This window comes from Perognathus longimembris, chromosome 9, assembly GCF_023159225.1.
Source record: "Perognathus longimembris pacificus isolate PPM17 chromosome 9, ASM2315922v1, whole genome shotgun sequence".
Lineage (NCBI taxonomy): Eukaryota > Metazoa > Chordata > Mammalia > Rodentia > Heteromyidae > Perognathus > Perognathus longimembris.
The window spans coordinates 48,337,407-48,351,193 of NC_063169.1; the positions used below are offsets into that span (position 1 = coordinate 48,337,407).

At 33.6% G+C, this 13,787-nt stretch overlaps 1 protein-coding gene across 1 annotated transcript in view; it reads left to right on the forward strand.

The window, feature by feature from the left end:
* The window catches only part of Lama2 (laminin subunit alpha 2), a 547,138-nt gene that overhangs the window by 224,597 nt on the left and 308,754 nt on the right, over positions 1-13,787 (forward strand). Inside the window, exons 8-10 of the mRNA XM_048354062.1 lie at positions 1,998-2,176; positions 7,225-7,324; positions 10,778-10,938. Coding sequence (XP_048210019.1) covers positions 1,998-2,176; positions 7,225-7,324; positions 10,778-10,938 — 440 coding nt within the window. The remainder of the gene's footprint in view (positions 1-1,997; positions 2,177-7,224; positions 7,325-10,777; positions 10,939-13,787) is intronic.

Consider the following 13,787-nt stretch of genomic DNA (forward strand, 5'->3'; position numbering starts at 1 on the left):
ATAATTGTTTAAATAAGTAAATAAATAAAGTCAAAGCCCAACAAAGTACAAGGAAATGGATATTTGAAAGAGAGGAGAGTGGGGCCAAGGGGCTAAGTTGCTACAATTACTACTACTAACATTTATTGAGATGAGTATATCTCCAGCAAGCATTCTTTTCCAAATTTGCATTTGCAAAACAGCTGTAAGAGATAAGAAGTAGAATGATAGTGAAACTTCAAACTGGGCAGACAAGGAGCTGTGTGTGTTCCTTTGCAGAACATGCCTCTACCCTTCAGCTCTGACCTCCTAGTATTTGTGAAATTACTTACAAGGAAAAGCTGAGAAATAATATAACTGTCCATTAATAGGGTCCTAACACATTATCCCAAGGAATACTCTATGTAGCTTTAGGCCTCCTGTGTTAATATAGAAATGATATAAAATTTACTATTAGTAAAATCAAGCACTTCAGAAACAGCTTATGAGAGACCCCTTTATGAAATTAAAATAAATTTAGCTAAGTTCATGCACAGTGTGTGTGTGTGTGTGTGTGTGTGTGTGTGTGTGTGTGTGTGTGTGTGTGTGTGTGGTACTGGTGCTTAAGCTCAGGGCTTGGGCCCTATCTTTTAGCTATTTTTCTCAAGCATATCATACTACCTCTTGTACCACAGCTCCAATTCTGATCTTTTTTGGGGAGAAAGTGGTTAATTGGAGCTAAAACTTTGGATAAAAGCTTGGAGTCTTAAAGTTTTCTGCCTGAGCTGGCTGTGAATTAGGATCCTCAGATCTCAACAGGCTGAGTAGCCAGGATTACAGATGTGAACCACAGTACATCACACATACACACCTCTGCATGTGTAATTGTGCACACACACACATTCAGAAATAAATCAATGTAAAGAAAGTTCTGTAGTGGGGGACTGCCAAAACCTCTCTCTCTGGTTCCCATCTTAATAAAAATTCCACATAATTTTAGAGGCCTTATCCAGTTCTTTAAGAGAAAGTGAATTTTCATTTTCCCCAACTACTACAAAGTAACAAGAAAAAGACAAGAAGGCTGAAGAGCAGACAAGTCAATTGAGAACTTATTTATAAGCAATTATGTTAATGATTTCACATGAACTATCTCATTTGATGCTTTTAAAAATCCCAGTCTGGTAATTATTATTGACTTCTCCATGGTATATAACAAAATGAAGAAGTTTTTCACATTACATGATTTGTAATTAGTGGAGCAGGCTCCCAAACGCAAGACTGCTTGGTGGTCTTATTTGACCTGATTACTTGACGTCTACCATATATGTTACCTCTTTCTGTCTGTCTGTCTGTCTGTCTGTCTCTGTCTCTGTCTCTGTCTCTGTCTCTCTTTCTCTGTCTCTCTCTCCTCTCTTTGGGTAAAATGCAAAGGAAGGGCTGTTTCAGTGATAAGAAATGAAGACTCAGGAATCTAATATCAGCATGTGATTTCAAATATTGATTAGGTTAATTTATAAGTGAGTGGAAATCTCTGTGACTTTGCCAATATACAAAAGGTATATATTTTAATTAAAATTAGTAGCATTGGCAAAAAAGTACATTTGTTATATTTTCTTTTAATCCTGCTTCATAGTTATTTATACTAAAGGAATGGAATTGTACCTTTTATATATCTTTTTGTCCCTACACCTAGCCAAAGATTAACACATGATAATTATTCATTACAGATTACTTGATTGTTTATCATTGTATGCTATTATGCAATACATTTTTATTTATCATAAGAGGAAATAACAGGTTGAACTATGTGGAATTGTACATTAATAAGGCATGGATCAGTAATATATTGATAATTTCATAGGATCCAGTTTAATTTATGCTTAATTATTTTAAATTTTATTAAAAATATATATAGTGTGCATATATAGCCAGTAAATCCAAATACTTTCTGAGTCCATTTGTGTATAGGAAAAAATGCATTTTAAATCTACCTGAAGCATGAAGTTCATGGTCACCAATTTCTTTTTCTCTTAATGCAGCATGCAATTGTCATGGAAAAGCTGAAGAATGCTACTATGATGAGAATGTTTCAAGAAGAAACCTGAGTTTAAACATTCATGGGAAGTACATTGGAGGGGGTGTGTGCATTAACTGCACACAGAACACAGCGGGTATCAATTGTGAGACTTGCCTGGATGGCTTCTTCAGACCTAAAGGGGTAAAGTATGCTCTCAGATCATAAGTATTCTTTTTACTTCCTTACACAATGGTTATGTTGTACAGAAAAAAGATTTTTTGACAGGTTCTCTATAAAGGTAGACTTCAAAAATATAAAAGATGACCAGGAACATTTTATAATTGAACTGATAAAAATTGTGTGTGTGTATGTGTGTGTGTGTGTGTGTGTGTGTGAGAGAGAGAGAGAGAGAGAGAGAGAGAGAGAGAGAGAGAGAGAGAGAGAGAGAGAGAACCAGTCCTGAAGCATAAACTTGGGGCTTGGCTTCTGTCTGTCCTGGCATATATATGTATTCTCTCAAAGTTTGTGCTCTACCACCTGAGCCACAGCTCCACTTGTGGCTTGTGATAGTTTATTGGAGATAAGAATTTCCTGGACTTTGCTGCCCCAGCTGGCTTTGAACCGAGATCCTCCTGAATAGCCTCCTGAATAGCTAAGAATATAAGTGTGAACCAGCACTGGAGCCCTGCAGCTTTATTCTCGCCAATCACTTGTGCTATCACTTGTGCTATACCTCTACTTCTGGCTTTTTGCTGGATAATTAGAGATAAGAGTCTGAGACTTTTCTGCCTCAGCTTTCTTCAAATCACAATTCTCAGATCTCAGCCTCCTGAGTAGTTAGGATTACAGATGTGAGCCTTTAATACTTGGCATACTATTATTAGTTTTATATTTGAAAACTTTTCATTTTAATACCAGTGCAAACTGAAGCAAATCTGGGAAAGTTGTATAAAGTAATGATTTATGATTAACCAGTAATTTTAAATTTAGTTATATGATAAACAATGTAGTTCAAAACCTGGAATGTTAGTGGATACCTCCTCAATTGGTTTGTCCATTCAAAGCCACACTACCTTGGTTAACTTCAATAAACATAGTGTTCAGGTATGCAGTGCCCCAACTTTATCTTCATTTTGAAAATTTGTCTAGTGTAGTTTCTCTGTAGTTGCATACAATTTTACAACTGAATTGCAGAAAATATTACTTGGGGTTTTGTTTGAGATCTTTATGAAAAGATGGAGAGAACTATCATTGAAATAGAGTGAGGTTATTTAATCAATGGACCTGTCCATATATGTGTATCTTTTAAAATGATTCAAAACAACAATTAGGAAATAAAGATTTAAAGTATATATTAGGCTTGATCTTTTCTGTGGTGTTTAAAATGATTTCATGTAAAACTGGTTTTAAAAGAATTTTCCTTTTTTCATGCCATTATTGCAAAGATGTTTCCATATTGACCATCCAACATTCATTTATAGCTTCTAGTAGTTTTACTTTAGAGTTTCATTGAAAGTACACACATAAACTTTTGCCAGCAGATAAATTCAGGCTAACTCTGCCTTGCAATATTCATGCCAATGTTAAGTAAAAATGGTGAGAAATTACATTTTTATTTCTTTCCCCATCTCAAATGGAAACATAATAATTCACTCTGAGTATGACATGTGTTGTAGGGTTTTATGGATGCATTTTTATCAGATTCAGCAATTTCCCTGCTATTCCTAGGCAGCTGAGACTTTTTGTGGGTAAAAAAAAAACTAGGTATTGAATTTTACCAAATTCCTTTCTATGTCTACCTACTTAAATACATGTGGGTTTTCACTCTATTCATTAGTGGGACCAATTTACATTAACTGAATTGTAAAATGTTAAAGTAAGTTTGCATTTGTGGTTAAATCCAACTTACTTATGAAATACTGTATTTCTTATGTCTTGTATGGTTATATTTAATTAAATAGTTTTGCATCTTTGCCTAAGAAATACTAACCTGTAATTGAATGTTTTTTGCAATATATTTCACAGATATTTGTATTGGATACACTGACCTCAAAATAAGAGTTAGGAAATAGATTGTGTAAATCAGTTATTTCTTTTGTAAATAACTTACATTTGTAGAATAGGTTTATCTAGGAAAACTATTTGAGCACATTTTTTTGGGGGGGGTTCCGGAGGTCTGCACCTCAAGAATGTAACTCAAGACTGCAGCCCCGTTTATTCTTTTTTTTTTCTCAAATTTTTATTATATTTGAGCACATTTTTTGTGGAAATAAAATAATTAATTAAAATTTTCAATTATTAAATCAAGATTTAAATATGTTTTGTGTTTTCCCTGGTCTTGTTTTTTGTTCCTGTAGTTCAGGTTGGCCTGGATGGAACTTGCTTCATGTTACCAGAATTTGCCAAGTACTGGTGGTATAAGCTTGCACCATGCTACTTGACCCTTGTAAATCATTTTGATCACTTATAATTTACAAAGCATTGGTTTATTTCATCCATGTAATCACAAAGTTTTGCTTTAAAAGTTCTAAAAAATAATATCTCTCTATAATTCTCAAAGTATACAGTTTCAATATTGATATGACCTTCTAGATTTTTAACACATTAATTTTTTCTTTTTCTTCTTAAAGAACATCTTATTTTTCATCATTTCAAAAATGTTTTTGCCTAATGTTTTCTTTATTGACTTCCATTTCTTGCACTTGTCATATTATTCTGCTAACCTGCTTTAGTTTTGTTTTTTCTACCTATCTATTTGGAAACTTGAATTATTGATCTTTAAATTGGTTCCATCTATGCCTACCTTTTGGATTGTTCTTTCCAAATGTGACAGGTAACCCCCCTGAATAATATTATAGCTGTTGTTTCATCTTAATTTTCTTTTAAATAAATAAAAAAATAGTAAAAGCATAGTTTTCATTAACTATAAAGTTATGTACACCATTTCCAGTTACCTGTTTTCCTATCTTATTTCCCTATAGAACTTCCTTCTCTATTTATTTTGTTTCTAACCAAGTTAAAATATGCTGTATAAGGGTGTTTTTTTTGTCTGTGTGTTGTTGTTTGTTGTTTGTTTTGTATGTCTAAGTGCTTCCTCTCGGTACAAAAAGACCTCCCAAATTTCACTCTCAAATTGCTACTATTATTTCAAGATTTAGTTTAAATGAGACATTTTTTGTTTTGCTTTCAGAAATCATTGCTTGACTTCATTGTGTTTTGGTATTATACATCTTTTTCTAATAACACTTTGTTTATGTCTCTACTTTATCAGCTACCATTTTCTCTTTAATCAGTGTATTTTAAATCTGTCATTCCTGTAAGTTTGATGACCTTGATTCTACCTCCTATCTGTGCTGTTCAGTCTTTGCTTCATGATGAGAGACAAATGTGCCTTGAGCAAATGATTTTGAAACTGCTCTATGAATGTGGGTGATTCAAATTCTATCAGATGTGTAAACAACTGCAGTTTTGACATTCTGATTTATTTAGAATCTCATTTAGAAAATGAGATTCTACTGATAAACCAAGCCTAAATGTATGAATGTACATATGAAAAATGTGTTTTACTGGTGGAAACTACACACACACACACACACACACACACACACACACACACACACACATAGTATTTCAATAGTTCTTTCACAGCTAATTTACTTTTTTGCTCTTTTCCTATTCTATCTGAGAAACAAACATAATTAAATTATCTGAACATTGTCTAGATTTGCTTAATTATAACAATTAACAGTAAGCTACTAGTTATGTTAAACATTTAGTATAGGTAAGAAATCTTCTGAGATGCCTCACGTGCCATTCCTTTTCCTTTTCATTTATATAATCACACTGTAGTTATTTTGTTATCCTTGTATTACAAGGAAGTAAATAAATTACACAAGGCCACACAGCCAGTAAGTGGTCACACTGGGATATAAGCTCAGGATTTCCTAATTACAGATCTCACATTGTTTTCTCCCAGGATATACAGCCTCCTAAATAACTATATTGTTTAATTTAAATATTTAATAGTATATTTTTGAGCAACAAAATAAATTTCTATTATATTATTCATGCCATGATTAATAAGAGGAAAGTTCTTGAAGGGCAAAATGGAAGGAAGGTTTACTAACTTTGAACAATGTTGTAATAAGGAAACAAAAAAATTAGGAAACTGTTATGATAAGATATGTAGTAGTGAATACCAAGGAAATAATATAGTTCTTTGCTATGATAATGATACGTTGACTATAAGGCACATGTGTTAGAGCCTAAAGACTCTTTTTTTTTTTTTTTGCCAGTGATGGGGCTTGAACTCAGGGCCTGGGGACTGTCCCTAAGCCTCTATGTGCTTAATTCTAGTGCTCTATCACTTGAGCCAGAGCACCACTTCTGGCCTTTTCTGTTTATGTGGTACTGAGGAATCAAACCCTGGGCTTCAAGCATGCTAGGCAAGCAGTCCCAACCCCCTAAAGGCTCTTTAGCTAAGATTTACTTTAAAAAGAATAGTGAGGAACAAAAAATGAAACTTTGGAAAAAATTTTGATAATTATTGAATCTGAATAATAAAAATGTGTTTCATTTAAATATATTTTTATATCCAAGGCATCAGAGAAGAAAATGTTCTGCTAATTGGTCTGTCTACAAGGAATACTTTATGAGTTATGCTATGTGATAACTCAAAGCTCTCAAGTGATTTTTCTCTTATTTATTGTTCAGAATATGCAAACAAGTAGATATGTTTCTGTGTGTATTCACACATTTTATTGGGATACAAAGAGAACTTTATATACTATAAAGGAAAAATTTATACAAATGAAGAAATTATGGGGTTTGGATTTAGAAAAAATTCTATGAGAAAAAATATGATTCTATTTAAAATTTAATTTTAGAAAATGCCCACAATGATAACTTGTAATATATTTTTTAAATAAGTATTTATTTAGAGTAATTTACTTTGAAAGTTTGTGGAGCTGCTGGTGGCTCACACTTGCAATCCTAATTACTCAGGTGGCTGAGATCTGAGGATCATGATTTGAGCCTGAGAGATTCTTATTCCCAATTAACCAGCAAAAGGACAACATCACAACAAAAATAAAACAAAAACAGAAGTGGAAATATGGCTTAAATGGCCGAATACCAGCCTTGACTCTAGAGGCCCTAAGTGCAAGCTCCAGTACTTACACAAAATTAATTAATTAATATTAGTGTTTAATTACCCTTTTTATTTATTCACTCTTTTAAATATTTTTTAGGTATCACCAAATTATCCAAGGCCATGCCAGCCATGTCACTGTGATCCAACTGGTTCCTTAAGTGATGTGTGTGTCAAGGATGAGAAACACGCCCGGCGAGGTGAGTGTTGCAGTATCACCATGTCCTGAAGACAGGAAAAGAAACAGACAAACAAATAAATGGCAACTGTTTTACTTTCAGTCATTTATTTTCAGTAAATTCCATCCCTATACCAGTCTTAGATCTATTAGTGCATCAGCATTTCCTCCAGGAGATAATTTCTTTCTCATCTCAGTGACTAAGTATTTTTCTTTGATTATAGTATCATAATATAAGTTAGTTATACAAATGTCATCAAGAAATCAAACTATATAATCTTACAGTACCACTGTCATATATGCGGTCTGGTCTGTCATTAACAAAAGTGACTTTATAAGGTGCATGTGGTGTGTGTGTGTGTGGTGTGTATACATGAAGAAAGAAAAAAAAGACAGTCATCTGACACTGGCGGCATCCTAAGCTACTCAGGAAGCTGAAATCAGAAAATCACTCATAGTTCAAATCCAGCTCAGGCAGAAAAATCTGAGACACTAGTCCCAATTAGCAAGCAAATATTTGGGTTGGAGGTATAGCTCAATTTGTACAGTACCAGTTGTGAGCAAGCAAACTGGGCAGGAGTGTGATACCTTGAGGTCGAGACACACTATGCCACAGTAAAAGAAGAGTGTATATGTGTGTGTGTACATCACAAATCTGTGACAGATGTAGTTTTTATATCTTATTACATTGTTTTGTAGACTGCATGGGTTCTAGTGCATTCACTGAGGAAAGAATGTGTTGGAATGGGAAGCCTAGTAGAGGAGATCACACAGCAAGATGAAGGCAATGGGAAGAAGCTCACATAAAGGACTGGAAATGGGACAGTCATGAATTAAAGAACAGAGCTAGCCACTGCCAAGTACTTTGAGCAATGAAATTCACAATGAACTCCAAATATTAAGGAATCAAATGCCAATGAAACCCCTTGGTAGAAAAAGTTTGAAACAATTTCCAGAGCAATTTCTTGCCACAAAATGTATATGGAACAGTTTCTTTATATCATAAAGAGTGAACTCTGTCTTCTTTGAGAAGACTATGCCTAAACTATAAAGGCTGTTTCTCTCAGTAATGACATTAAAGTTAAAATATTGACCATGTTTCCATTGCATACCTGATGTCTGTATAAAATTTATTTTTATCAATTTAAACATAGAATTTCCATGCAATCTTAAATCTGGAAATATTAAAATAGAATTGTTTTGATATTCAAATGCTGCATTGCTGAAGTAATTGTTCAGTTTAAAACCATCATTTTTGCTACCAATTAAGTGTTATTGTCATTACTGCATTACTGTTATTTTATCCCCCCCCCACTTTGTGTGTGTATGTGTGTGTCTGTGCTGCTTGAACTTAGAGCCTGTCTCACCACTGTCCCTAAGCTTTTCCACTCAAAGCTGGCACTCTACCACTTGAGCCACAACTCTGCTTCTAGTCTTTGTTTTTGTTGTTAATAAGAGTTATAAATCTCATGGACTTTCTTATCTGGGCTGGCCTTCAAACTGTCATCCTAAGATCTCCACCACCTGAACGTTTCCTCTTTTAAAATAAGGAAATGGAAGGACTTCATATTAAGTGAAGTGACCCAGACCCAAAGAAACATAAACCCTGTGGTGTCCCTCATAGGGAATGGCTAGTACATGATTAGGCTAGTCACGGTAGAAGATCAAAATACCCCAATAGGTACACCAATATGATCACATAAGATGATGTCAAGTGAAATGAACTCCACATTATGGAAACAAGATTTATACCACTGTTTTAATTATTATCAACATGCCAGGTGAAACTGTACCTTTTGTATTTTTTTGTTGTCTGTTTGTTTGATTCTTTTGATTAGTTTTGTTTCTTTTGTATTCTCTTCCTGTGGTTGTACCTGCTACCACTATATCTCATCCGAATACCCTGGATACTGTTTATACGGGTATTAGAATTGGGGAAGGGAAAGGGAATATCAAAATTGAGAGACAAAGGACAAAAAGACAAACTGCTCCAAAAGCAATAGTTACAAAACCATTTGGTGTAAATCAACTGCACAACTCTTGTGGGGGGGGGGGAGAGGGAAAGGGGAAGGGGTAGGGGGAAATGAGAGAGGAGGTAGCAAGTTGGACAAGAAATGTACTCACTGCCTGCCTTACATATGAATCTGTAACCCCACTGTACCACACTTTGACAATACAATAAAGAAAAAAGTTTAATAATAAAAATAACAAATTTCATGAAATAGAAAAAATAAAATAAGAAGAGTATAATTTAAAATGTTATAGAAAATAGACAAGTAGAAAAACAGATACAATATGTATAGGGCATTTTTGCTATTGCTTCTTTTCAATTTTTATGATGAATTTTTCCTCAACTATTAAATCTTCTGAAATCTTGATTCCCATTTAAATATTCACTAGAGTATGGTAGTATCATCATTATTCACCCAGTCAAATTTATGAAAATAGTAAAAATGTTTTCCAGTTTTTATTATAACTAATGCTTTAATGAAGAAATTTTCTTATTAATACTTTTAAGTTATTATCATGATATGTAATGAGATTTTTTTTTGCCTATCCTGAGGCTTGGACTCAGGTCCTGGACACTCTTTCTGGCTTCTTTTTGCTCAAGGTTAGCACTCTACCTTTTGAGCCACAGCTCCACTTCTGGCTTTTTCTGTATATGTGGTGCTGGAGAATCAAACCCAAGGCCTCATGCATGCTAGGCAAGCACTCCACCACTAAGCCACATTCCTGGCCCCAATAAGATGATTTTTTTAACATAAAGAAAGGAAGAAAGTAACTAGCACTACTACCCTCTACAACCTGTGTACCTACAGACTCTTTTCAAATTTTTCTCCTGTGAAGTTTCTGCTAAGTTGCTTCAAATATCTAAATAATATTGTAGCCAGAAATTTTACAAACATAATTGCACTTTGACTACATCTTATAAAGCAAAGAAAAGGTTTGTTCCTACCAGGTCTGCCTTTTCTCCACTACCCATACATTTTTATTATGCATTTTTTACTATGGTAGACCTGTGTGATGGTAGCTTCATCACATTAGAGAAAACTTTAATTATAACTTTTAAATAATTTATTTTATTTTAAATTTTATTGTAAAAGCGATGTACAGCTGGGTTATAGTTACATGATTCAGGTAATCAGTACATTTCCTTTTGAACAGTGCCACTCCTTCCTTCATTCTTTCCTCCCCCCAAAGTTGTATAATTTATTTCCATTGTGCTTTTTCAATGCAAAATGAGAAAAATAACCATCCCTACATTTCTTACTAACTGACGCTGGCAGGGACATATTTGTCTTTTTCCAATTTTAACAATTGTATTCAATTTAAAAAACAATCATTACTTTGATTTTCAAATTAAAATATAATTGAGATGTATTCTAATGTGTGTTCAAAATGAGAACTATAATTTGAGCCTTAAGAATAAAGTCCTCTATATAAAGATGTTGACATGTCATATACCTTTCCTTAGGTCTAGCTCCTGGCTCCTGTCACTGCAAAACTGGCTTTGGAGGAGTGAGCTGCGATCGATGCGCCAGAGGCTACACTGGCTACCCCGAATGCAAGCCATGCGACTGCAGTGGCTTAGGGAGCACAAATGAGGACCCTTGTTTGGGGCCATGTAGCTGCAAGGTATGCTGTTTGTTTTTCATAATGTCCTACTGCAAGACCTAAGGCTTTTTCCTTCTGTTTTCTGTTATTTCTGCTTGGCACTAAGCAATTACAACCATGTCTACAAATATCGCCTGTCTATTCAATGATAGTCTTGTAAATGTCAATAAATACTCATCAGATTCATTGTAGCAAGAGATTAATGACCTGAAATTTATCTACAAAGTACAAAATATACCTTCAGAGACTTTCATGTAAGGTGAGAATGGTGGTGAATGCTTTTAATCTCAGCTAGTTGGAAGGTGGATAACAATTGTAAATTTGAGGCCAGATCAGGCAAACATAGTGAGATTCCATGTAGACAAAACTATAAAAATAGTAAGAAAAATGATTGAAGAAATACCACATGTGCACTTCTCTGGCAAGTGCAAGGCCCTGAGTTCAACACCCAGTACTTCAAAAAGAAAAGACTCCTTCTCATTGTCCATTTCCCATCTAGCCTATTAATTTAAAAATGTTATTCAGAGTGCTCAAAAATAGCGACACTTTGAAATTTTACGCAAATCTGTATGTTAGCATCTGGAAAGAATTCTGTTTAAATGAAGTTTAAATGAATACTCTGAAGTTCCAAGACATCTTAAAGTTCTCACCATCGCTAACTCTTATGTTTAATTACAGAAGAGTAAAAGATTTAGTTGAATTGATTAGAGACTCACTATTTTCCCCTCAGAGTGCTTTTAGAAAGGCAATTTTATTTGTTGAACATTCTCCACTAATAGCTCACCCTGTTAGTGTCAAGGGATACATTACACCTGCAGTTTTCACAGACAGGAAGCAGGGAGATGTTCACTAGTCTATAATGATAAGACTGGTTTATTTGGAGTAATCAGATGGCTACATTAGCTGAGACAATGAATAATTCCTTGGATACGGTAGGATGCCATGATGTTTTAAAAGGGAAAATTCTTTTTACCCTTTACATTTCAATCAAAAGGAGAAACTTACTAGGAGTCTTTATTAATTTATTACTCTTCACCGGAGAGACATAAAATATTTTATGTTTAGAGTTGGTACATTTGAAGTTATATAGGTACATGTACAATCAGTATGTAGTAATGTAGCAGCAAATATTAATTCTAATATTAAGTCTGTTTGTATTGAGACAAGAATATTGAGTCAAATGAAATAATAGTTATTTAGTAAATGAGTATTATTATACTAAGGATCTATTGTCTATAAGTCCTTGTATTACATGTATTAGGTATATTAATGTGACTAATATTAATCTGTATATTAAGTATGCATGTTAGGTTGGGCTATTGAAATAACATTACTTAGACTACTTATTGTCTGCCCAAGTGAGCAGAATGTCAGCAAGTTCAATGTGAGTAGTTATCATATAGCACAATATAGGAGATTTTGTACATCTCATTCCAATATTATCTGAAATGAAAAATCACTCTTGAAACCCAAGATAGCAAGCAGACTCTGAGTTCTGCCTTGATCAGAATTTTTTTTTTCTCTGTGCTGGCCTCCTCTGAACAGTCCTGCACGGGTTTAGTATGCTTCTTTAATAATGTTTACCAAAGCGTATTGAGTGTTTCATTCAATCTCCAAATCTGTAGAAATTTCAAACTTTAGCCACTTAGTCTAAAAAATAAATTAGAAAGACAGCCAATGAGAAGCTTATGATGGAAGAGGAATTTCCTTCTCCTGTAAAATAAAGAAAATCAGAACAGAAGGAAAAGGAAGCACCTCTGTATCTATCAATTACTAACTGGTGATGTTGGATCCGTTTCAGGAAAGAGTAGCAAACACATGCAGGAAACAAGCCTCATTTCATTCACTTTGGGAAATGTAGCCAGGAAGCATAAAACAGGAGAGCTGTTTGGTTAGTGGTGCTCCCAGGGAAAGCTGCTAATGCCTGGGCTCTGCCTGACTCAACACTGTACTGAGAGTCATTATAATCCTAATAAGAAAAATGCCTCCCATGAAGACACTTGAAACTCTACACACACAATTAAAATGCTACAACAAACAGCAATCAGCAATTAAGAAATAATAAAAGAGATTGAAAAATTAAGTAAATAGCATCATTAAAAATAATGTCTTTCAATGATGTGATATTTTAAATACAAAAGTATCAGCCCTTAAATCTTTTTTTTTCAGGATTAAAACTTTTAGAAAGAAGGTTGAATAAAAAGAATTTACATAATTGTAAACTTTAAAAATTGCATGCTCGTAGCATGGGGATTATATTGTGTATTTTTTTCATAATAACATAGTACATTTTACCGCATTATAAATGCACTATGATCAAGTGCTTTTTGCCTCTATTTACAAGAGTAATAAATAGCTGAGTAGCTCAATAAACTATGCATATAATTCAAAACTGAAAAGAACACTTATCAATGTGAAGAGGAAAGTGATAATTCTTTCTGTTTCATAAAAAAATGATTTGACATGGGTTTACCAACTGATAAACTTAATTTCAAGTAATGTGATAGAATTTGTGCTGAATAGGAAGAAAATAGGTGTGTAGGTATATATATATATAGGTGTATATATATACATATATATGTGTGTGCGCATATATATTCATGGGCATATAGAACTCCTATCAAAGCTATTCACTTTAATTATTCATAAAGAGAATATAAACTATATATAAAATTATATAAGCTATATGCTTACATGTAAAACTATATACATGCATACATGTGTGTTTTCCTCTCTGACATACATAATAACAAATAGAAATATGAAATTTACCCATTTAGACTATATTTTAAATATCTCACCAAAGTATGACGAATTTTTTAGGAAATAATTCATTATGATACATCAGGCTCAATTTTGTTCTAGCATAA